This window comes from Bactrocera neohumeralis, chromosome 2 (genome assembly GCF_024586455.1).
Source record: "Bactrocera neohumeralis isolate Rockhampton chromosome 2, APGP_CSIRO_Bneo_wtdbg2-racon-allhic-juicebox.fasta_v2, whole genome shotgun sequence".
NCBI lineage: Eukaryota > Metazoa > Arthropoda > Insecta > Diptera > Tephritidae > Bactrocera > Bactrocera neohumeralis.
The window spans coordinates 17046908-17073622 of NC_065919.1; the positions used below are offsets into that span (position 1 = coordinate 17046908).

At 37.0% G+C, this 26715-nt stretch overlaps 2 protein-coding genes across 2 annotated transcripts; one reads left to right on the plus strand and one right to left on the minus strand.

Annotated features, from left to right (window-relative positions):
• Positions 1-68: 68 nt before the first annotated feature.
• LOC126768019 (28S ribosomal protein S18a, mitochondrial) lies at positions 69-785 on the plus strand. Its single transcript, XM_050485865.1, has 2 exons — positions 69-249; positions 341-785. The coding sequence occupies exons 1-2, from the start codon at positions 144-146 to the stop codon at positions 709-711; spliced, it is 477 nt and encodes a 158-aa protein (XP_050341822.1). The 5' UTR covers positions 69-143; the 3' UTR covers positions 712-785.
• Positions 786-2028: 1243 nt separating this feature from the next.
• LOC126768012 (pachytene checkpoint protein 2 homolog) lies at positions 2029-3939 on the minus strand. Its single transcript, XM_050485857.1, has 4 exons — positions 3813-3939; positions 3577-3760; positions 3134-3340; positions 2029-3051 (listed from the first exon to the last, which is right to left on the minus strand). Exons 1-4 carry the CDS (start codon positions 3872-3874, stop codon positions 2230-2232), a joined length of 1275 nt encoding a protein of 424 aa, XP_050341814.1. The 5' UTR covers positions 3875-3939; the 3' UTR covers positions 2029-2229.
• Positions 3940-26715: the final 22776 nt, after the last annotated feature.

A 26715-nucleotide genomic window follows, 5' to 3' on the forward strand; every position in this document is an offset into this window, starting at 1 on the left:
AATAAATGTAGCTTGAGCTCATTTATAGCAATTTCACAAATTTATTGTGAATGGTTTCACAATTGTGAACTGTATAATACTGTAGGTAATTTCTTTCCCAATCATCTGTTTTTGTAAATAAAGAAAAATTAATACATTTGTATATGAAAATGTCTAATTTATTACGATGTGTCGCTCAAACCATATGTCGGAATTCCGTACAAATTAACAGAAGTATAACAACTACTTCCACTGTTTTGGTTAAAGAAAGTTAGTATGGAGATTACAAATTTGTCATTTGCCGCTCTGCTATTGTTTCATAACCTTACAATGCATTACTAAATCATTGAATTATTTGCAGTTCACGAAAAAGTGGAGAAAAATGCACTTATCTTAGAGGCTGCACAAGTTCCATCGCCGCGTGCTGATCGTATGCTGAATGAAGCATGCGGCACGCGTTTCTGTCCGGAATGCACATTAGGCCTAGATATCAAACATACAGATGTGCTTATACTGTCTCAATACGTGCGTTCTGATGGTTGCATGTTACCACGGCGTATAACAGGATTATGCCATAGGCAACAGAAACGTATCGGTACATTAGTAACTATGGCTCAGAAGGCCGGTTTGATGCCAAATTTAGCTCCGGCATGGAGTAAAAAGGATCCAAAGAAACGTTTTGGTTGGAGGAAGTTTAATAAATATTACCTTGAAGAGACGATAAAATACTAAAATTGGATTTAAATGAAAGTTAAATGTTATTAATTACATAATTACCTAATATAAAATTTGTTAAACGAAAATAATTGTTTCATTTCGGATGTACGCATGAAATATGTACATATGTATAAAAAAGTTTGCAAGTGCTTAAATGTTTGTTTGCTGTGATAAGCTGCATTCTTCAATATTGATTTAAGAACGAAACACTATTGATTCAATAAGGTTTAGGTTATTCATTTTAATTAAATTACGCTTTCATTTTGAACTACTTTAATTTATGATTTCGTATAAGTCATTTACCGAACCGTTTTTCGTATGTAGTTGTATAATATATTTAAAAGAGTGCTAGTTTCATTTCGCTCTTTATCGGCATATTTATTACATTCGTTTTAGTCTTTTAATGACATACACTGGAATTTTACAGTTAATTGCGGTTCTTACTTCACCGCCATTTCCTTCCAAAAACTATTCACCGCCATTTTTTTTCAGTTTCCTCTTTCCTTTTCCGTGTACGCGCGTGTAGAAATATCTGATCGGTAAAAATTGTTTTAGTGTAAGCATTTTTTAATTGAAATTAAAGGTTTTAAGTGTAGTGCAATAATGTTCGTAATATGTACATATATAGCCATCGACGCGAAAATATATATAACTAAATGGATAACTCAACTTTGAAAGTAAAATTTGCCCTTATATTCGGGAGTCTTTTAAATTAGTAATGGCATTGCAAAACCCGCCATTGTTTGGCTAAGTATTGTAAAGTAACGATTTCGGGACTCCAATTTGCCAACTTATATAAACTATATCACCGGATTTTTTTGTTTAATTCCTAACGACTTCGTCATGCATACGTAAATTGGTTTTTGAACATATGAAGTTTATACAGATACCGAAAGTGTTGAGGCTGGTTGTATGGACTTTATGCTGAAATTGCTTGCTTCCTTGTTTTTAAGGTTAAGTTGGAAATTCGCTTCATATGCATCCAACAATTTAATATTACACAAAAAAGTAATATAAATATTGACGCCATCAGTTAACATTTAAAAAAGTACAAAACAACTTGTGCGGCAAATATCGCTTTAAAAATCCTAATTAAGGCAATGACTTAAATTTTTAGTGTAGGGTTCGTAAATTGTTGCTAATAATTCTCAATGATGGACATAAAATTTCGGTTTTTTGCTATAGTGCTATCGTTATAACATGTGTATATAAAAGTGGTTCACAGATAATATGACTTAGTTCTCTCCAAACAAAATATATTTTTGACTGAAGGCTAGAAGTCTTTTAAGTGGTAAGTGTAACACAACTTATATATTGTAATGAAACTCACTCTTTAAAATTTCAATGGCAACACGATGATTTAATTTAACATTTAACTTGCCAATATTGGTCATATTTCAAAGCGCCTATGTTTTATAAGGAAAATATAGATTCAACTCTTTTAAACAATATGACTTAAATTAAATATATAGTACATATGTATAATGCACAAAATACGTGAAACTCTGATTTTTTTTTAAATAATGATTTAACTTAAGTTTTTATTTGCTTCTGATCTTCATGATGCTGCTCAAGTGCAGCTAACATAGCATCCAAAAAATCACTCAGTTCAATCTTTCGATTCATATCAAAATCTGAACTGGATGTGTGCACTGCATGTGCCAGAAATGGAAGTTTACGCAATGCGCGTCCGCTTAAACCAATGCTTCGCTCTGCCAACGCCGTTAACAATCCTTCATGCCGATCAGTCTCTTTTAATGATTGTTCATTTATTATTCCAATACGCATCATTTCCCCTAACATCATCTCGTAAATACATTTTATGGCCGCGACATTTGGCAAACCAATATACTGTTTGATATCAGCACGATCCAAAAAAGCCAAATCTATGGTGTCAGCTAAATTTGATGTTGCTAATATCAAAACATTTGGATGCTCTTTAATTGTATCCAGCTGTGTTAGCAAGGCGTTAACCACACGCATCGCATCTTTTGGCTCCTGCCCAGACATGCAGTCACGTGCATATGCCATCGATTCTACTTCATCGATTAGCACACATACCAGATTATGTGGATCCACAACTATTTCGCGTATTTTCGCAAAAAGACGCATTACTAGTTTGCCGCTTTCCGAAAACCATTTCGAAAATAGACTGTGACTATTGATTTCAATTAGGTGTGTGTGGCGATAAGTGCGACGTACACGAATGGCTAGCTTTTGTGCTAAAGCTTTACATAAGCTGGTCTTACCCGTACCGGGAGGACCGTGTAATAGTAATAAGCGATTGCAGGAAATTATGTGCGGATTTACGTTGTGTTGAGAGAATGTTAATGCCGAAAGTGCAAACTTAACCAGCTGCAAAGTGTAAAATTAACATTATAAAATTGTATGCAAAATAATTTAAAAAAAAACGTAGCGTCTAGAGACACACACACACCTTTTCTTTCAAACCCTCTTCATAAATTAAATTCTCCCATAAATGCAAAAAGCTGCTGGAGGGTAACAACCAATGACTGGATGCAGGTACTGCATCGCCATCGCCGCCATCACCCGATTCAACATCAAATGTCTCCAATTCCATTACTCGTCTTTGTGGGCTGAAGAAATGCAAAATTAAATTTTGCAAATCCGTTTCGGCGAGTAACTGCAAAGATAATAAAATGTGTGTTAATTTTTATAGTCTTGCAACATATACATATATATTTGCATGGATTCCGATCCTCTGGTTGACTTTTTGCACCTTAAGGTATTTCCCTGGCTTTGATTATTTCAAGTTCCAAGATTATTAAATGTTCGATTACACCCGAACTTAGGCCTTCCTTAATGGTTATATATTATACTTTTATTGCAAAGTATATTAAACACTTAGTTTTATTGTACCTCTCCATTGCGTTTGGCCTCACATTCCACAAGTATGGACTCCACCAATCTCAGATCTTCCAGCGTGGTGTTTTTCGCAATAATTGTCTCATCAATTTTTAGCGACTCTCCCAGCGGCACTTTCGCCAAAGCAACGTACTCACGCACAGGTGCATCAAGCAGTTTTTCCAATGCCTCTATTCGGCTGTAAAAATATTTTGGTTACAACTTCACACATTTATAGCGCATAATCTTACTTTTCAATTGGCTTAAGACATATTTCTATATGTACACTATGTTTTGCACTTAACAAATTCATATTTGACGTTCAAATTTTTTTTTAAATATTTTGCAAATGCGGCAGACAAATTTAGTATTTGTGCTGCTTCTTATACGCCTTAAAAGAAATATTTTGTTCACAATAGAATTTAAAAATAGCAAAAATAGTTGCCATATTACAGCATCTCAAAGAAAAACTGTAGATAATTTCGGTACAGTTCAAAAATTATTTGGTTAAGCAGGATATACACTTGCAGAAATGTCTGTGCAACATGTCAAGTATTGCATACCGTCGCATCGTGTATAGGCAGGTATGCATACCAAATTCTAGGTATGCAAGCATGAACAAAATTGAAATCTTTCAAATTCCATACATCTCTTCAGAATTCTCAAAAGATATTTATCCAACAGCCAGCACCACAAATACTTGTACCAATAAGCAATGTGAATCGAATTGATTATTCTAAATCAGTGTTTGAGTAATCAGCTGAGCATAGTAGTATAAACTCCTCAGCTCGATCTTTTAATGAACTTTTTAGAGACTCCCAGTATCAATAAATTTAATTTAAATATATTTGGATTTTATAAAATTTATAGTTGTCAATGAAGTACCTGTTTAATATTTAAGTACAACTTTTCTACCATAAATAATTAGAAAAATAATGCCAAAAAATGAGAGTATTCGATATTTTTTTTAATTTTCATGTTTATAAAAATAATTTTCGTGTTTGAAATAAAAAAAATATTTAATACAAAATGAAATACTCCAATGTTTTTATTATTGCTTCACAAGTTTTAATCACAATATGGCTTAAGCTGTGCGGAGATATTGCCGTCAAAAATTTTAAATCTTCAAAACTTTCGCCGGATGACAAAAATCTCATTGTAGCCGAACGGCGTTCATGTGGCGTAAACGCGATTCTCATAAAGGTGTCTTTTTTTATTAAAGGCTCCACCTTCAAAAGTGTATAGTGAATTGACTTGCGACACGGTATGCATACAAGTCTGTAGACTTTTATGCTTGGTCCAGTGGCGTAGCTACAACTTCGGGCGCCCGGGGCCAAGGATGCTCTGCCGCCCCCTTTATCTACCTACCTACAAGTTTCATGAGGTGGTTCGAACAAAAGTGAATTTTTACAAAATATCTTCGATATTAAGTATATAAAATTTAAGAACTAGAAGCCACGCAAATTCTGAAGTTCCAAAATTCTCACAATACGGTTTTTGAGGAAATTGATAGTAAATTTACAAGACATCTTATTAAAAGCCATAGAAAAAACCCATTTTCGCCCTATATTTTGTACACTTTTGACACAATTTGCAGGAATTTTTGCCCGAATCGGAGTTTTTAAATACCATTTTTGAAAATTTGGAGAAATAAAAGTATTTGTTACATTCAAAGGGTAACTGTGAGAGTGACACGCTAGAAAAGTGCATCTTTAAGTTCTATCACTATTTTTAAGAAAGATCTAAGCCAAAAGATATAAGACAAATTCAAAGACTGAAGAGTATTCGAGTAAAAATTAATATTTTTCATTGTTATTCAGATTATTACATTGTGAGTGTACAACTCTTTATATTTTATAATAAACTTTGTAAAAGAATTTGTTGAAGTATTTTTCTGAATATTAAAAAAACAGCGAAGATCGTTTTGCCGCCCCCAAGACGTTGCGCCCGGGGCGATGGCCCTCTTCGTCCCTCCCCCAAGCTACGCCACTGGCTTGGTCCGAATATTGACCGAAGACATTCTCAAACAAAAATTTTTTGAGGAATGCTGTTGAGTTGTGAGTCCGGTTGGACAAACATTTACGCCCGTTCCGAGTACGTAGATCCGAGTGTCGCCGAAACGGCTCATAGCTTGCGTACTTGATGGTCTTTACCACCCATCACTGAATAAATTTAATTCATTACACTTAAACAAGCTGATTTTTCGTGGCCGTGTTCTCAGTGGAAGTAAATAAAAGTATTGAAAAGACTTGCTGCTTCGACTTTTAAGTCAGAGGCGTTACCCTTGCGAAATACAATTAAATTTTCCACAAATCAAACGCTTTTCCGCGCTTCAAAAACAAAACAAAACAATAATCACCTAAAGACGAAAGCTGTTGAGTGGCAGCGCAAAATGCTAAATTGAATCAACAAAATGCTATTTCGTTTCGGTTTATTTCTTGCTGCTTTAAGCTGATTGCGTTTCGCCACTTCATTGGACCACCTCCATGGTGTGGATTTTATAGCTTGGACTTCCGGCTATTTTTCGCTTTCACGTCGAAATAAAAACCAAAAACAAAAAACAAAACAACAAATACCAAACTTGCAACACTACTCCCACTGTATGCTTAACACACACACACATATATGTAAGTATGTGCAGAAATTCGCCTCGAAAGATTCGCCTTACCCCCTTTGGTTTCCTGTTGTTGTCAAAGCAAAATGTTGAGCAATTTCTCAACCACGTTGAGGACAACAGCCAAAAATGTTGCCATTTATGTAGAAAAACAACAACAACAACATAAATCTCGACATGTGTATGTTAAGCAACGCTGCTGTGCCATATTGCTGATGTACTGAGAAAAAACAAGAACTTACAAGTTGCAGCAGCAATAGCAACAACAAAAACAGAATAAGAGGATATTGACATTCTTCAGTAAGCGCATTTCTTTTCATTCTTCTAAAAAGCAACAGACAAGGAAAAACCTTAACTTCGGTTGCGTCGAAGCTACAATACCCTTCGCCGGTGCATTCCTTATAGCACAAAAGGGTATAAAAATCCCTTATCTTAATTTTGATCGTTCAGTTTGTATGGCAGCTATATGCTATAGTGGTCCGATTTGTATACTGTAGAGTTGCTTTGAACTTTATTTTAATCGGTCCAGTTTGTATGACACCTACAGGTATGTACGTACGATCTTTTCTTGAATTTCTTTCAAGATTGTACCGTTGCCTTAGACTTGATTCTTATCCATGCCATATTTCATGAATGCATCTCAAATAAAAAAGTTTTTCATACAAGAACTTAAGTTTGATCGGTCAGTTTGTATGGCAGCTATATGCTATAGTGATGCGATCTGAAAAATTCCTTCGTAGATTGTACCATTGCCTTGGGCAATAATTCATGCCAAATTTCATCAAGATATATCGTCAAATAAAAGAGTTTTCTATACAAGAACTTGAGTTTGATCGGTCAGTATATACAGACGGCAGACGGAGTTGGCTCAATCGATTAAGCACGTTAACCGGATAATTTGTATATACACTTTATAGGGTCTCCGACGTTTCCTTATGGGTGTTACAAACTTCTTGGCACTCTTAAAATACACAGTATAGGGTATAATTTGCTAGCGAACTAATATATCTAAGAACATGAGGGCGCAAGCAAACAAACTCTTATGGACTACATATGTATGTATGTATGGAACTGAAGTAGGCGGCGAAGTGTAAATGCCTTTGTGCGTTTGCCGTTCACCACTTGGACGGTCCTACTCCTGCATCCACACACGCAAAAACACATACAAACACACATAAGTGTGCGCAGCACCCATTTCTTTGGTCTCTTACAAGAAATATTACAAAAAAAAAAATCATCGAAAAAGCAATGCGATTGGGTTCAGAGTGCAACGCATTTACTTCAAGCGTGCACTTTTTTCTTGTTAGAAAATCCTTCAGGCAACGCTTAAGCTGTGCATTTTTCACATTTCAAATTCGGTAGCCAAACAATGCATTATTGGCTTTCACTCGCAAATACTCGTACTCCTTGCCGTGTAGTGCTAACCATATACGAAGCATTTCATCACAAAGAAGCACAAGGCAATTGCATTTATTTACGCATATGTGTGGCATATATACCCCTTGGTAGTTGGGATTGTCTCCGAAGAGTACATGCTTTCCAACATCGGCTTTAAATACTTCATTCTTTGTAAGAGAGTTCGACTTGCCATCCCTGTTTTTCCTAAATCGTGAAGATGTTAAGCTATGCTCTTTTTAATCGGGTCTTCCAGATATGTGAAATACCCCATGGTGGTTCTCACAGGAAGGACATGAACTCCAAAAGCGACCTTAAATCTCATTCCTTCTTTGCAAAAGAGTTCGACTTGTCATCGGCGTTTTTCCTGAACCTTGAAGAACTTTCGCTAATCACGTCTTCCAGAGCTGCATTCGGAGCTTAATCTTTAGACTTTTACTATAAGGAAAGTCTATAAATACTTTCAGGGTTAAATCGATTATAAATTAATTTTTTGTTGTGAAATAGTCTTCATTCAGAATAAAGATTACGTGCCTATGTTATTTTCACAAAAATTTCTCAAAATACATCGGAAGCAATTCATCACATTGTACCTTTTTGATACAAGATATGATGATAGCGTGACAGTCGTTTTTAGCGCCAATTCGAGACGCTAAGTGCAGCCAGGCCCATCTTCACCTGATCTGTACAAATGAGTGGAAGTCTTCCCCTTCCTCTGCTTCTCCCGCGGGTACTGCGTCGAATACTTTCAGAGTTGCAGTGTTTTTATCCTTACGGACAACGTGATCTAGCTAGCGCAGCCGCTGTCTCTTAATTCGCTGAACTATGTCAATATCCTCGTATAACTCGTACATATCATCGTTCCATCGAATGCGTTATTCGCCGTTGCCAATGCGCAAAGGACCATAAATCTTCCGCAGAACCTTTCTCTCGAAAATTCGTAACGTCGACTCATCATATGTTGTCATTCGTCCATGTCTCTGCACTATATAGCAGGACGGGAACAAGGAGTGACTTATAGAGTTTAGTTTTTGTTTGTCGATAAAGGACTTTACTTCTCAATTGTCTATTCCGTCCGAAGTAGCACTTGTTGGTAAGAGTTATCTCTTATCCGAGGCTGTTGTTTCTTTTCCAGTGGGGGCGTTTTTTACGTGGCGGATCCCAAACTCAGCACACAAGCCTGGGGAGTGATGGTTCGTCTTCTCACTTTACCTCGCCTTCAAAAGGATGTTTGGTCTAAGACCGGAAGTCGTGAGCTGCTTGAGCCATATGTAAAAGAATCGTTTCTGGCCACTCCTAAGTGAATGGCGCTCAGGAAACATTCCTGACTGTGTGAACTTCTACACATGACTCCATCCGTCATCTGCTATCTATTAAAAATAAATATTCACAAAAAAAGATTAGGAATTCGAAAATTCGAAGTTTCAGTTCGATAAGCATCCGTTAATTGTTTTTTATACAACGTTGTATTCATAAGAGTCTGTATCCAGATTACGTTAGAAGTTTTCTATAGTGTTTGTTGTTCTTCCGCTATATATCCCTCCAAGATATTTCACACCTGGAATGTTTTTTATTAACTAACGGTACTATGTCTTTTTCAAACAACAAATGAACTCGAAAGTCTTTGATTGTGTTCTGTGTGCCTGACTTCACTTAGAAAGATGTTTGATAGTTTCAAAATATTATTTGACGGAAAATAAAATTTATGCGTGATAGGGAAGTGTGCCCTAAGTTCATTTATTTTTTTTTGCTTCATTTAAATTTTGTCTTCAACTGTATGTTTTCCCTTAAAAAATAATATTTTATCACCACGCAAAATTCTTTTTAATGCATTGTTTTCACAATTAAAAAAGTTGCTTCACTCAAAATGTTATAATTCACAAACTAATGATCCGACAGCTGTCAAATTTATATACGCGTCTTTTGAAGGTTAGGGCTAACTAAAAATTATATAATATGTATTTAATTCTAGTAGCGTCATCTATGTGTCAGGTCGGGAACTTTTCAATTGGTCTGTTATCTCATCTCGATCTGGCAAAGCTTTGTTCTATGGGGTTATAGGGTTCTGGTCTTGAATTAGGGTGTAGAGTTATTTTCTCTATCTGGTAGCACAGCGTCTTATAGTGATTCTATTTCTGAAATCTTAATTCGTATCCTCTCTAAACCGTTAACCGTTTATCATGATTTACTCAGTGGACCAGTTGTTAGTTACGGAATGGCTTCTGTTGGTCTAGTTCATTTGGGAGCTTCGCGTCACTTTTAAGCACCATAATATACCTATCATGTGATATACAAAGTTGAATGCGAAATACAAATATACACTACAATTGTTGCTTATTTTGTTGAAGAACGTGGAATTTGTGAAAAAGGAATTGAATATTGACGACAATCTTGTTTGTCGGAATTCGTATTGCTAAGTGTTGGTAAATTAAATTTTTAAGAATCGCTTTTTAAGTTCAAACTCGTTTGTTTTTAATTTTTACAAGTAATAGTTCTGTTAGTCAAATAGCGGATAAAATGTTATACTTTGGGAGCAATTTCCAAGGACTGTATCATGATATGTCTGTCGAAGATTCTGAAGAAAGTTAGGTTAGGAAGTTAAAGTTACCAAATATAAAAATAGAAAATATGATAAACTGAGAATAAGAGCGAAAAAGAAACAGTAAGAGGCATAAGTACACAATGTTTGCTGGATGAGGAGAAATAGGCTCATCCAGGTTGTGAGAAGGAATAGAGGAAATGTTGAAAGGGCATAAGGGTAAAAGAATATGCTAAAAAACAGAAAAAAAGCTGTAAAGAAAGAGAAATGGGAGAGTGAGTTAGAGAAAGAGAGAGGATAAATTCAAACGGCGAGGGTAAGAGACAGAAGTATACATCACTTGGTATAAATATGTAGGACTAAAAGGCTTATAGGGCATATGAGGGGAAAAGAAGAAGTAGGGAGTAGAGGAAAAAGAAAGGGGAAAGGGATAAAACAATACTTTGAAATATAAGTAGATGATATAATATTAAGGCAAGAAGAGAATAAAAAAAAATCAGAGTTTGATAGAAAGTTAATAAGGACGAAAAGAGAAAGAAAGAGAAAAAGCAGCGTAAAGAAAGAATTATACATATTTTATTTTAATATAAATAAAAATCGACAGTATATAACGGCCTATTCGGCGCCAACGGAACTCAAAACAATAAAATGTAACTATTCTATTTGCAAGAAAAACAAGAAAGAACTTTAACTTCGGTTGCATCGTACTTAAAATACCCTTCAAAAATATAAATTTTCTACGAGAGGACATGATTTTGATCGGCAAGTTAATACGGTAGCTATATGCTATAGTAAACCGATCTAAACAATTTCTTTGCATTTTGTACTGTTGCTTTAAACAATAATCAATTCTGAATTTCGTGAAGATATCTCGTCAAATAAAAGGCCATGATTTTGATCGTGCGCTGTGTATGGCAGCCATATATAATAAAAAACAACGGTTTGGTGTGGTTTGTGGGCCGGTGGAATCATGGGTACAAATTTCTTTAAAAATGATGCCGATGAGAACGTCATGATAACCAATCATTTGATGCCTAAAATTGAAGTTCGTGATCTCGGCGATAATTTCACGTTGTGGACCGGTCGATTGGCCGCCAAGATAGTGTGATACACGTTAGACTTATCTGTTAGACTTTTTCCTGTGGGGATATGTTAAATCTAAGGCTTATTCGGACAATTCCGCTACGATTTAGGCATTGGATCCAAACCTTACGCGTGGCATTTGTCAGTTACCAGTCGAAATGCTCGAACGAGTAATCGAAAAGTGGACTCAACAGATGGACCATCTGAGACGTAGCATGTTCTATGGAATGATATGGAATGATGGAATGTTTTTTTCTTTATATAAGTAGGGATGCTCGAAATGTATCACATTTTATATACTAACGTTTATATGGTCTTTGAACGTTTACTTCTGGCTGTTACAAACTTCGTGCTAAACTGAATATACCCTGTTCAGGGTATAAAGCTAACTAAAGAAAGCAGCTAAGTAAAACTCGTACATAACCCAGTTTAAATCGTATCCGCAACTTTGTGCAATTTGCGCTGTTATTCAAGCAAACAAAAATGGTCAGAAGAGTACAGAAAAATCGCAAAAAAGCACGAGTGTGTACCCACATTCGAATATGGTGGCATCTACCTACCGTCGCAACTAAAGCGATTGCCAAAGAAAATACGAGTAGTTAAAGCGAATAACAAAAAAAAAACAACCAAGTTATACGAAAATGAAATCATTTGAGTGGCGAGAAAAAACAGGAAGCACGGAAATGGGACGGCCATTATGAGTTTGCCGAGTTGCAAGTTGATTTCGATTATTGACTGCATTTCCTTTTTTTACACAACATACAAAATTACCTATACAAGCACGAGTACACACGCAAACGAGTGCGTGCTCACACACACACACACTCGCGCCAACATACAAAGCCACCCAGCTTGGCAGCAGTTGCCATGACTTGGAAGGATCGGCTACTCACATTGTCGCACAGCGCTCGGACGCCGTTATAAAGTAGCAAAGATCTATACGGTTACATAGCGTCGTCGCGTAGCACGATATAAGCGGCGGTAAGCAACGAGAGGCGAGCGAGCGATAAACGAAAATGCGAGATGAATGAATGCAATGTAAAGTGCTCTTGCATATCCATTTGGCATATAATCTTTGAAAATGGATAATGTTTGCTTTCAATTTTCAGCTTCCTTGCACGGCTCCAAAACTAATGTCGAATGAACGAACCAGCACACACATACACACATTGTATAATAGCGACAATATGGCGTTGGCGATGGCAAAGACGCAGCTGACGGCGTTGTCCGTGTTGGGTGGCGCAACGGATATTATTGAAATGCGAGAAATCTGACAAAATACAAGATTGGCACACTATGTAATGCAATATTATGTAGGTTTTATGTGTTTAAAGATACAAAATAGAAGTAATACATAAGTATGATTTGCACTGCAACGAGTGGAAATTGCTCGAGAGCAAGGAAGCACGGAGTATGGCTTCTCAAACTGCAGTTTCGGGCATAAGAAAATAATTCAATATGAAAAAATAAAAGCTTACCATCAATGTGTCCACAAAGCAAACAAAAAAGTCTTGGCACCACTGCACTTCCCACAAAATATTGAGTAAGCAAGTAAGGCAGGGCTCAGTGCGGGTATAAAAGAGTCTTCGGGAGTCGAAAACGCTTCAGAAACACCTTTAGCGGTTGGTAAAACTTAATATAAAACTAGGAAAAATATCGCCGTGCTTTCAACCATTGAAGGCAAGAAGATACACTGTTGTTAGAAAGAGATGCATTATGAATTTCTGTAAGATTTCTTACATATTGATCGATAAATGAGGTCTGAAACCGAAAGTTGGAAAATAATTAGGTACGCGGACGACTCCAAAGATTTTGCTAGGAACAGTTCTCTCGAAAGCTTTAAGTGTTTTTTCATCTCGGGCCGTCATCGTCCATGTTTCTGCGCCGTATAATAAGACGGGAATAATGAGAGACTTATAGAGCGTAGTTTTTGTTTGTCGATAGAGGGAGATCTGCTTCTCAATTGCCTGTCGAACCAGAAATAGCGTCTGTGGACACATGTATATATATATTCTGCGCTTGTTTTCAGCTTAAGACTATTAGTGGAATTTATGTTGGTTTCGTGATATCCAAAGTCCTTAATTTTTTCAAATGTATAGCTGCCAACAGTGACGTGGTTCCCCAGTTGCGACGAATTTTTTGTATGTGATCTCCAGGTACTTCGTTTTGCCCTCGTTTACCATAAGTCCAAACTCTTTCGCCTCTTTTTCTAGGCTGGAGGGCTGCGCTGGCGGCTATGTTGCGATGTCAATATCATCGCCGTAATTCACTGCAGTTCAGACGAGCGGCACGTATCACTTTCCACATCCACATTATATTGAATAAGACGCACGAGTGGGAATCATATTGTCTAAAATTTGGTCTGGTATCGGAACTGATGGTTGTGTTTAAAGTCATTCTCCACAATCGTTTGAGTTTCGGACGCCAATTTTAAAGCCACATTGGTAAGGTCCAATCGGTTTGTTTACAATGGGCTTAAGTCTTTCACACAATACTGCCAAAAGAACCTTATAAGCAATATTATGAAGGCTGATCCCGCGATAATTAGCGCAAACTGCCTCATCTCCCTTCTTGAAGATAGAGCAGAGTAAATTTATATTGCAATCATTGGCCATGTATTTATCCTACGAGATCATGCTTACCAGTTGGAACATGCGCCTATCCAACTCCTCGCTCCTGGCTTTAAACAGATCGGCCGGTAATCCATCGGTCCGTTGAAATTTGTTTTCTTAAATCGCCTCAGAGCTGTTTTCAACTCACCTGGGTCGAGTGGCGGAACAATAATGTTGTCGAGGTATATGCGAGTTTTTCTTCATCCGTCGCAGCATTGCTTCCGCCATTTAGCAGGTTGGGGTAGTGTTCCCTGCACATTTCGAGTGTACTCTATACATTTGATATCAGATTTCCATTCCTGTCTTTACAGAAACCGGCACTGGACTAAAATTTTCGACCCGAACCCTTGCTAGCCAGCATTTCAAGCCTTTTGTACTCACGTCTCTCCCTCTCTTTTCCCTACTCTTCTCGCAGTAACGGTTTTCACAGCCTTTGTCGTATTCTGGAAGCGTGCCTTCCGTCTATTACAAAGTGATGATTTTTATTGCTTCGTGAAAAGGAGTTTCGTTGCTTAGTCTCTTCACTTCACATAACGAGGCATGTAACTAAGGGGGTTAATTATTTAGTAACACAACTCCAATTATTCTTTTGTGCCCACGCTGAACACCTACATAAATTTCGCCAGAAAATCCATTCGTCTAAATATTATTTTTCTAGGTTGGTATGACTGTCAGTGACAACTGTGGCTAATGTCACATCAAAATAATAATTAGTGTTTAGTATACGCTTGTCTTTCTGAAGTACATAAAGTGCATTCGGCAATTTTTACGATAAGTGAAATTATTCAACAAAGAAGTTCCATTAAATTTTGTGTGCGGAATCAAATTTATGGCGTTGAAATGTTCAGAATGTTGGAAAAGGCCTTCGGTGATAATTGTTGTCGCGAGTAAGTTGTTTTTGTTGTTTTAGCGGGTACCTAGTCCTAAGTTGTCATCGACGTCATCCAACGGAAGTCTCAAGTAACATGCTGTTTCGACGGGGTCGGACCAAAGGGAGAAGGGTGTCAGATAAGTGGGTTTGGTGGGGCATTCAAAAAAGTGGCCAGTGTCATGCGGAGACACATTGCACGCAAGATATATATTACAGGGTCCGGCTCTCGAAGTCTGAAGACCAACTTCAGACCGTTCGCGCAGCTGCCGCACTGGAATAAGCTGTTTATGAATTTGCTGAATGACAGTTCGGAGTATTGTTCACAAGTGTACAAAAGCGTTTTGCCAAAAGTGAACGCAAAAAAAAGTGATCAGCGATGGAATTAAAACGTAATAGTGTGAGCTCAAACATCTTAATCTGAATAAAGTTTTTGTTTATCGCACCATCACTCGTTACAATGATACTGGTAGCATCGCAAAACGCCATGGAGGTGGTCATCAAAAGACTGCAACGTCACGTGAGATGGTTCGGAAAGTGAAGAAGCGACTTGAGCGAAATCCACGACCGCAGCATTCGATGCATATTGAAAAATAAGCTCAAGGTCAAGCCTTACAAGTTCCAAAAAGCCCATAATCTCACATCGAAGCAGCACAAGTAAGACTTGAGAGAGCAAAGCAGTTGCTTCGCTTGGCCGAAAGCAGTCAAATTCCGAACAATGTGTTTTCTGACGAAAAAAATTTTCCAATTGAGCAATTCGTAAACTCTCAAAACGATAGGGTTTACTTGACCGACCGTTCATACGAGAATCTAAGTCATCGGTTGGCCACCAGGAGGCAGCACCCGCCACAAATATTGGTTTGGGCCGCTGTCACCGCAGATGGGCGTTCTCCAATTGTTTTCATCGAGCCTGGCGTCAAAGTAAATGCGACATATTATCGGGAAAGTGTTCTGGAGGCTGCTTTGAAGCCGTGGGCAAACAAACATTTCGGTCGCAAACCATGGATGTTTCAACAAGACGCAGCATCGTTTCACAAAGCGCGAGTGAACCAAGAATGGCTGAAAAAGAACATTACGACCACACAATGGCTCACGAATTCACCAGATGCGAATCCAATGGATTATTGTCTCTGGGCCATTTTGGAGAGCAAGGTTCGAAGTAAAAATTATACCAGTCTCGAGATGCTGAAGTAAGCCATTGTCCGTGAGTGGGCCAAAATAACGGCAACTCTCATTCGGGCAGCTTGCGTTTCGTTTTTGACCATAGTTAAGACAAAAGGTGGTCATATCGAGCAAAAGTGAATTGGTCCTGAATTTATGATTATTTTCACACATTTTGTACTTTAAAATAAATTAAAATTAATTTTCCAAACCGAATTTATGGCTTTTTTAATTGGTTAAACTTCGAGTCCCTGTATTAGGAGTTTAATCTGCTACAGTGTCCTGAACAAAAGTGCGCAAGGGTCTCCTCTGCCTTTAGAGGAGTTCATTATGCTCTTTAATTGGGAGCATGCGGGCCTCACTAAGCAGGTGTCGATAGGAGACATCAAGAGGCTTTTCGTCGTATTCTGACAGGTCTGAAGCTTCCGGAAGGTTATTTCGGAATTGACTTTAAGAACTGTTTCGAGGATTTGAAAAAAAAAACGTTGAACAAGTCTATTGGAAGATTATTTGGAGGGCGACGACTTAGATTTTGAAGAATAAATTAAGAATTCTAAAATTGTGAACAAAGTTTTACTATTTTTTGCTCATATATACATATATATTCATATTCATATGATATGTAGAGCAATAAATTGCGAACACTTGTATCAGCCGGGATGCAATTGCTAAGTTGAAGGTAATTGTGCATACAGAGCAATGGACCCAGCAGCAGCAAGCAATCGTCCAGCAGACAGCCCTGCACTTTAAGATAACGAAAATGAAAACACACACATACAAACATACACACATACACATGTAGTACATGTGATACTCGTGGAGCATGATGCAACAATTCCCTAAGTAGTCGAGTATTTTCAGCTCTATCAGTTGCTCGATCTTTGATTTCCAATCAGCGTTTATTGTACTTGCAAATCTGCTGGGCATTGCTTGAAGTGGAAACAAAGTTCATGGTCGCATACACACATACATACATATTGCACGCTTGGCGGATGTATGGAGTAAACTATCCAAACTATTTATTATATGTATGACTGAGTGTATGTGTGCTCATATATATGTACGTATGTGTATATACGTTTGAAAAAATGCAAATCATTGTGTGCGGGCAATTTCCTTTCAATGAAAAGTGAGAAAAATAGACGATAATAAATCGGGCACAAGAACCATCTCTCAATTGTCCATACATACACACACACACACACACACACACACACATGCATGTTTGTCTGCACTTAAACTGTCGATGGGAAAAATATATGCAAAATTCATATAATACTAAGGAATATTGTAAGAAAGTAAATATTGAATGGCAAACTCGTGATTGCTGGCATTTTGCTGCAGAAACGATCAAGTGAAATTGTGCAGCAATAATGCAAATATAACAACAATTATCTATGTTTGTTTGTAAAACAATTTTATTTGATACTACTATTTACTGAGTGTGGGTTAAGTGGGGAAAAATATTTTTTTATGAAGAACTCGTGGTTTATAAAACCATAAAAACACAACTACTCAAGTAAAACCGAAAATTGTTTTTGTTTTTTTTATGCACTTGCAGCATGTTACTACACACTATACAGTCTGTCCGTCCGTCCGTCCGAGCAAGCTGTAACTTGAGTAAAAATTGAGATAACTTGATGAAACTTGGTATGCAGGTTTCTTGGTACAAAAAAAAGTTCGAGTTCGTAGATGGGCGTAATCGAACTACTGCCACGCCCACAAATCGCCATTAACCGAAAGCCTATAAACTGCCAAAACGAAGCACTTAATTAAGGTTGAAACTCATATTTGGCACAGAGGATTGCAGTAGAAAGGTGTGGGAAACAAATTTTGAAAAAGTAGGCGTGGCCCCGTCCTCTAATAAGTTTAATGTATATAACTCGTAAACCACTAAGCTACAACAATCAAATTCGCCCAGCACAAATACTACAAGAACTCCTACCTACAGCGTCAAAATGGACGAAATCAGATGAAAATCCCGTTCACTGCTCATAGAACGGTACTGTTCAAAATTACTAAAACGCGATAAATCAATAACTAAATACGTCAGAGACGCAAAAATTTACAGCCGGGATGGCATGCCAAGGCTTTATAGGAACCATGGTAAAAATTGGACTATGGTGAAATCCCATATCTTGGGACCTGACTAACCGATTTCGATAAAATTTGGTAAAAAAATACATATTTCTATGTCACATTGTGAAAATGAGCGAAATCAGACAATAACCACGCCTACTTCCCATATAGCATAATTTTAAATTCCACTTGATTCTTTTACTTTCCAGTACACAAATCAAGAAGCAATTAATATAACGGGATTAAAATTTGCACGAATAATGCCTTTAGTATATGCCACCTTATGACCAAAATTGTTCAAATCCAACAAAAACTGTTCAAGCCCCTAGGTACCGATTATTTGGATCCCAGTACCTATAGTTGACTTTTGATCGAAAATATCGGTTAATGTGTGAGATATATAATTCAAATTCGAAGATAGTACTTGTCTGACAATGGTATGTCTGTATGTTAAAAATGGCTTGAATCAGGTCAATATTTAAAATTATTTAAAAGATTTTCGAGCTTCCAGGTGACTTTAAGCTGAATAAATCGGCCAATATTTGAGTTATCTCAATAAAAATTACAGCGCGTGTTTTACTCATAACAGTGTATCTGTGTGCTTAAAATAGATAAATTTTAGCAAAAACTTGACCTAGCTCCCATATAACTACTATCAGGATTTTCGAACATCCGGCTGACTTTACTCTAAATGATTAGTTTTTTAGTATGTGACATGTTAATAGTATGTGGTATTTGGAAAAATTGATAAAATCTGGTCGATACTACCCCAACGGCCATATACTGCATATAATGGTTTTCGTTTTTCTAACAAACCTTATGTGTCTGTCAGTATAGGAGTAATATGTATATAGTACATGTATATGTATATAAAATTGGATTTCGATCCTCAGGTTGACGTTTTACACCATAAAGTATTTCCCTGGCTTTGATTCTTTTAAGTTGCAAGAGTATAATATGTTCGGTTGCAACCGAACTTAGCCATTCCTTACTTGTTTTGTATTCTTTTTTTGACCCCATTAATTTCAACAGCAAAAGTTAATGAGTTTTTAATGTCAACTTCTGTTTGTCGCAAAAAAAAAATAATAATGAAATGCACTAAAATTCCTAACGGTTGTTGCACTTTATTATAATTGCTATTGCTCTCTTAGTCTGTCTTATGAAAGCGCCTTAATCGCTTTTGCTTAGTGATTTAAATAAGAAACATTTACACTTTGTTCACCTAACGGTTTTTTGTATCTCCTAAAACTACAAATAGATAATTAGAATTTTTTATGATGTCTTCAATTAACTCAAAACGGTTTCCCTGGAGCGGTTCTTTGGGTTACAAGAACAGCCAGAAGTCACATGGAGCTAAATCAGGTGAATACGGTGCTTCCTCAATGATATTTGTTGAGTGTTTGGTCAAAATTTAACAAAACAAGTAAGGAAATTATTTTTTATAAGTTCGGGTGTCACCGAACATTTTATACTCTCGCAATAAAGTGATAATCGAGATTTCATTATACGTCATTTACATATTTTTCAAATACCGTATTTTTGTAAAGTTTTATTCCGCTATCATCATTGGTTCCTAATGTATATACTCGTATTATACAGAAAAGGCATCACATGGAATTCAAAATAGCGTTATATTAGAAGAAAGCGTGGTTGTGAATCGATTTCACCCATATTTCGTACATGTCATCAGGGTGTTAAAAAATATTATATACCGAATTTCATTGAAATCGGTCTAGTAATTCCTGAGATATGATTTTGGTCCATAAGTGGGCGAGGCCACGCCCATTTTCAATTTTTAAAAAAAGCCTGGGTGCAGCTTCCTTTGCAATTTCTTCCCTAAAATTTAGTGTTTTTGATGTCGTTTTTTGTTAGTCGGTTAACGCACTTTTAGTGATTTTCAACATAACCTTTGTATGGGAGGTGGGCGTTGTAATTATCCGATTTCTTCCATTTTTGAACTGTATATGGAAATGCCTAAAGAAAACGACTCTGTAGAGTTTGGTTGACATATCTATAGTAGTTTCCAAGATATGAACAAAAAACGTAGTAGGGGGCGGGGCCACGCCCACTTTTCCAAAAAAATTACGTCCAAATATGCCCCTCCCTAATGCAATCCTTTGTGCCAAATTTCACTTTAATGTCTTTATTTATGGCTTAGTTATGACACTTTATTGGTTTTCGGTTTCCGCCATTTTGTGGGCGTGGCAGTAAGCCGATTTTGCCCATCTTCAAACTTAACCTTCTTATGGCGCCAAGGAATACGTGTACCAAGTTTCATCATGATATCTCAATTTTTACTCAAGTTACAGCTTGCACGGACGGACGGACAGACGGACGGACGGACGGACAGACAGACATCCGGATTTCGACTCTACTCGTCACCCTGATCACTTTGGTATATATAACCCTATATCTGACTCAAAACGGTTTTTAGTTTTAGGACTTACAAACAACCGTTATGTGAACAAAACTACATATAATACTCTCCTTAGCAACATTGTTGCGAGAGTATAAAAACGTTAAACAATTTTGTAAAATTCGACAAACACGACTGAGGTCGACTGACATAAACAGATGCTGTAAACACATCGGTTGATAGCTCGCGCTAATTTTTGACATCATAATTAAGGACAGTTGTGCCAACTTAGGAAAAAAAAATGTACCTGTCTTCCATATAAGCGGGAGATGAGAGAATGAAATGAAGAATTCCTTATATTTTCTTGACAGGGTGTATATATAGTATACATAAATGTTCAGAATGATGATATACTTTTACATCCGAGTGATTGTTTGTCTATCCGTCTGTCCATCCGTCCATCTGTCTGACAGTCTGTCTCTACGCTCAAAACTTGACGAAATCGAACTATAACTTTTCGGTGACCCACAGTATCAATTATGTGGACCAGAGTTTATATTGCTGATTTTTTTATCAAACACACTGGTCAACCTGCGAAATCTAATTTTTGAATTTGGGGAGAATATTTTTGTGACGGCAGTATGCCCTTGTACCAAAAATGAGTAAAATCAGCACTCATATGTCAAGAATAAATATTTTTGAACTTCCGGTTGACTTTGCATCACATCTAAGTATTGGTACGTATGTATGAATGAAAAAAATCTCTCTGTATTTACAGTGTATTCTCTTGCCTATTATGTATGAAATCAGGGCAATATTTACCCTAATCCCCATATATGTACCTAAGATACGGATTTTCAAACATCCGATAGACTTGATGGTATACTTTATACATATATTGATCAATCTGTGAGATTTCTTATTTTGCAAATTGCTACAGAACAAAATAATCGGTTACATACGAGCTTAGTTCCTTACTTGCTCTATGTTCGATTCGCATTTAGCAAAAGTTTGGTAAATCGAGGATAACTGCCTGTTGAAGTATCAAAATCAGTTTTAGTGCGATTTGCAACAATAACATGGGACATAAAAGTGGTCAACTCAAAATTTCTGAACTGGAGTTAAGCTGTAGTAAACTTTAAGCTTACTTAATGCCACTCTTGAAGCAGGATTGCTCCTTAGAGTACGAATACATTCAGTTTTACTGTAATTTTTATACTCGTATTGTAGAAATTTAATCAAAATAATGATAAAATATTGTAGCAAGCTTGCATTTTAAGTTCCGCAGCAGCTAAAATTCTCAAAACGCTGTGCAGCTTTTTATCGCTTCGTTTCTTTTGAACGGTATTAGTTAAATGATTGATTTGGAATTCGTTAAAATGAAGCTAAAGGAATTATTCTCACTTCACTGTAATTTGAAAATTTGAATGGGCGACGACGGGTATGTGTAGGTGGGTCAATTGTCAAGTACTTGCTTCTTCTTACGGAACTTCCATGTTCCAAAATTACGTTTGAATTTGAGGTATGTTGGTTATGGGTGGTACAGTAGGCTATTGCCATGGTTGATACAATATATGCTATAAAACAATGAATTTGAGTATTCCAATGGCCAAATATGCATTTAAGTAGGAAGATTTATAGTCGAGTAGCGAGAATTTGCTAAATTCTTGAACTGACGCTGTCGATAATTTAAAATTTGAAATTTTTTATTTTTAATTTTCCAAAAATCAGTGTCATCTATATGTATGCTGTTGATAATTTACTTTAATTCTTTACATTTTATGTGGTCAATCAACCTTTTGTTAACATTTGCCGAGTTGGGGTCGTTGTCCTGTTTGTTGTTCACATTTTATGAGGTGAATGACCTTTTTGTTTATATTTAGCTCAGTCCACAACCGTGGTTACATTTAGCAAGGTCAATACCCACTGTTTACGGTTAGCCGAGTCAGCAACCTTTGTTTACAATTGGGGTTAATTACCCTTTTGTTTACATTCTATAAGGTCAGTAACACTTTTGTTGTGAGGTCAATGACCTTTTTGTTTAAATTTTGCCGAAATCAATGGCCCTTTGTTTACACTTTACGAGATCAATGAACTTTTTGTCCATAACCACTGTTTACATTTACCCAAGTCAACAACATTTACATTTTATGTCAGTGACCCTATTTTTTAGATTTTATGAGTTCAGTGACCCCTTTGTTTACATTATCAGGTCAATGCCCCTTTGTTTACATTTTGCCGTTTAAATTTTGTCAATGACCCTTTCGTTTACATTTTATGGGGCCAGTAACCTCTTTCTTTACTTTGTGAGACCAATGATCCTTTCTTTTACATTTTGCCGAGGTCAATGTCCCTTTTGTTGCCACTTAGCCAAGTCCACAACCTTTGTTTACATTTGGGGTCAATGAACCTTTTGTTTACTTTTATGGTCAATGACCGTTTTGTTTACATTTTGTCGAGGTCAACGATTCCTTTGTTTAATATAAAATAAGTAATATTTACTAATTTGATTGTAAACCATTCACGATTTCGTCGAACAATGAATGTTGAACTCTTTTGCAACATTTCTTGATATAAATTTTTGCCAACATCTAAAGGTATTTCCCTGACTTCTATCCATGAAAGTTGCAAGATTATGAAATATTCGGTTACATTCGAACTTGGCCTTTCCTTAAGTGTAGGTTCGATATCTATCCAATTTGCGTATGAGTATATGGCTTAGATTTTTTTTCGCATACATAATTCAGCAATGTACCACTGTGCCTTCAAAGTTACCGAGTAAATTTGCATGAAATACATTTTTTAATTACTTTTTTCCGCTATCATTTGTTTTCGCTTCTAGTCACTCGCTGACAATTAAAAACTAATAATAAATGAAAATTTGATTTACGATTACAACTTGAAGTATTTTGTGCACACTCCCTGACCCCGTCAGTCATATTGTCAGCTGAACACTTGCATGGTGCTGAGGAAAACAATGAATAGCACTGACAACTAAGTAGTAAGTAATCCAAAGGAAAGTAAAAAAAAGCCGGCGTTGCCACCAACACCACTGAATAATGTTCTTTGTGCTTTTGAAGCAACTAGCTAGCTTGCTAGCTTTGTCGCGGCCACGCAATGACCTTTCAGCGAAATGTTGAAATGTTGGAAATGGCGCACATTTTTCAATTAAAATTAATCTGACAATCAAAATGACAGTGAACGAGCTGAAGCAAGCAAAAGTAGCGCCAATGAAAAGGAGTGAAGAAGAGTGGAGCTGGGCCTACAATTCCAATGTGCCGTTGTTGCGTGCGCCTAGAGTGCTCCGCGGCACTCGATAGTCGTCGTGCGAGCCCTGTGTGCAATTAAATACTCGCCGATGTCTGCCTTTGATTACCGCGAACCGCATAACCGCGCCCAATGCATTTGCAACAGTGGTGCCGCAAAGTGTTTGCTTGCATTCGTTGTGGCTGCCACAGCCCATAATCTAATTAAACACGTAACCAGTAAGGCGCCTACCACCGGTATTTACTTAGCTATATACTACATACATATGTACACATCAGTATGTATGTAACGCTTTGAGTAGTGGCTCGTTAATGCAAATGCACTTCGATAGCAGGAAGTGCCTCACGGCAGGTGTGCGTGTTAAATTCGTGGCTGATTGAAGAGAGACGGTTCGTTTGGCGTGAGGGTGAGTTGGTGTTTGAGAAAAATTGCCACAATTGTTAAACGGAAATAGTTTGTCTTAATTTCATTACCAACGCTGACATTTCCATCTAATCGTCTACCCAGCAAGGTAAGCGGGATCGTCGCCTTAAGCAGCATTGACAAAGTAAATTGTGTCTGCTTATTTATTGTCTAGTCTCATCGGTCGTTTCGTTCGTTCTTTTTGGCGTGATTACAAATTGTTTGTCGATACTATTAACCAAAAGGGCAGACAGCAGCAAAAAGGGTTGTCATGTGAACTCATCAAATAATGGTTGAACGATTATAGTTCTAACTTAATTCAGAGAGACCGATGTCTCAAATTATTTGTCACTTCTAAGATTTTAGACTATCTCAAGATTCGTAACATAATTCTGTCTCCATGATAATAATTCTGTAATGATTCCTTAATAATTCCTTAACACAAAACTTCAATTGCTCAAAATGTCTCATCATAATGCGCTTTCTTCGCTTTTGTTTACACTTTTTGTCCACATAAATTGTTTACATTTAGCCAAGTCAACAACCTTTGTTTACAATTGGGGTAATGACCCCTTTGTTTACATTTTATGGGGTCAGTGACCTCTGTCTTTATATTTTTCCGAGGTCAATTACCCTTTTGTTTACGATGCTCTCAAGGCACTGAAAATAGCACTTTTTAGCACTTGAATTATTAAAAATTTCAAAACTCGGAATTGTTTTTTAGATTCTGGGACCAGAAGATGGTTGCTGGTATAAATTGAATAATACGAGTACGGTTTCAAATATCTACATAGCTGCCATTTATTCCACTTCGACAGGCTTTATAATTCTTTGCATGACTTTTAATATTTAGATTTTCTGAAAGCCCTCAAAAAGACAATTTTTACACAAAAGTTAAATTAAATTGAAAATCGTATACCATGAAGCTTAGTTAGGCAGCCCGGAACCAGTCGTTCACTCCTCACCGCGATTATTGCTAAAGTACAGAGCCGTAATAAAATCGTCAATTCGCTAGCCGGCAGCACATGGGAAAAAGGCAAAGAAACATTGGCAACTTACAAGGTAATCTGCATGCTGCACTCCAGACTACAGCAGTATGCCTCTTGATGTCTCCCACGAGCACCTGCATAGTGAGGTCCACATTTTCCCAGTTAAGGAGCGTAATGAACCAATGAACACCTCTCTAACCAGTTTCTACTGGGGTGCTTTCGCAGAAATCATCCCTGCAGTCATCTGCTCGGAGCGGAACCGTCCCTTAGGAGCATCAAACAAAACTAACTTCAGACATGCACTGACCGTCATTCACAGTGGAGCCATTAACACCTTTACCAACTCCCTCTCAGTGAATGGCGTACTTGGAGTTAAACCACCACCTATTGTATACGAAGAGCTCTTCTGACTCCAAAAACTTGAGTTCTAAGTCGGGGGTCGTACAAAAGTATTAGATGAATTTTCGAGCGGACCTGAGAAAGCCTAAGTTCAAAGTCGGGTTGCTTAGAAAAGAATTAGAGGCATTTTTGAGCAAATTCCCGTTGATGAGAACAAGAATTTGTTCAAGTATTCTTGTTATAGAAAGAAGTTGGAGTGCTTTGAAGTGGAGAATCACTTAATTTAACTCGAGCAGTTTGCGAAACGAACAAGTTAATGTGGTTCTCATCCTCTTCTGACTCCGAAAACCTGCATCCAATGTTGGGCGTCCTACAAAGGGATTAGAGCGGGCTACAATAGGTAAGAGTAAGAATTGCTGAGAAAACCTGAATAAAAAGTCGGAGTACCTAGAAAAGACCCACTTACCCTTCAATGGTAAAGAACAAGAATATATTCAAATATTTTTGGTATAGGTAGAAACTGGAATGCCTTGACTTAATAAGATCAATTGGAAAATTACTTAGCTTAACTTGGACAGCTTGCAAAAGAAACAAACCATTCGGGGTTTTCATTCTCTCGTGATTCTGAAAATATGTGTTGGAAGTCAGGAGCCTACACAAAGATTAGAGGAATTTTCTAGCAGGCTGTTGCGGTTAAGAACAAGAATGCATAAGAGAACCTGAATCCAAAATCGGCTGTACATAAGAACAAAAATATGTTAAAAAATGTGTGGATACGGAAAAAAGCTGTAATGCCGTGACGTAAAAATGACGTAGAGAATTACTTAGCTTAACTTGGACGAAGTTTGGAATTTGGAGTTCTCATTCTCTTCTGATTCTGAAAACCTGCAACCAAAGTCGGGGGACCTACAAAATGGTTAGAGGAATTTTCGAACGGACTGCTGTGGTTAAGAACATGAATATTTAAGAGAACCTGAATTCTAAGTCGGAGGCTCTATACAAAAGTTAGTTGGCGATATAAGAGATGAGGGCATGGTTATCGCTCGATTTGCTGATTAGATTAGATCTTATTAGGAATCAGGCAAAGGTTTTCATGCTTTTAAAACTAGAACACCGTTTTGCTAAAACAATGTTGCATTTAGTTACAAAAACGAGAGGACTATTTGTGAGTAAGAGAAACACTTTTGTCACATACCAAGTCACTTTGTACATAACAGTAATGTGAAACGCAATTAAAATGAAATTTTGTGGCAAAATAACAAAAAAAAAACAAAAAGTTATTGAAAAGGCGAAAAAAGAAAGAGAACGAACAATGTGGGCAGAGAAATCCTCTAACTGGCGGGCAGCTGACCGAAAAGAAAAAAAAAACCGCTTTGCTAACCAAAGCATTCCAAGTACATAATATACCAACTCAAACCAGCGTGGCAGTGATATTCATGCCTTAATGGCC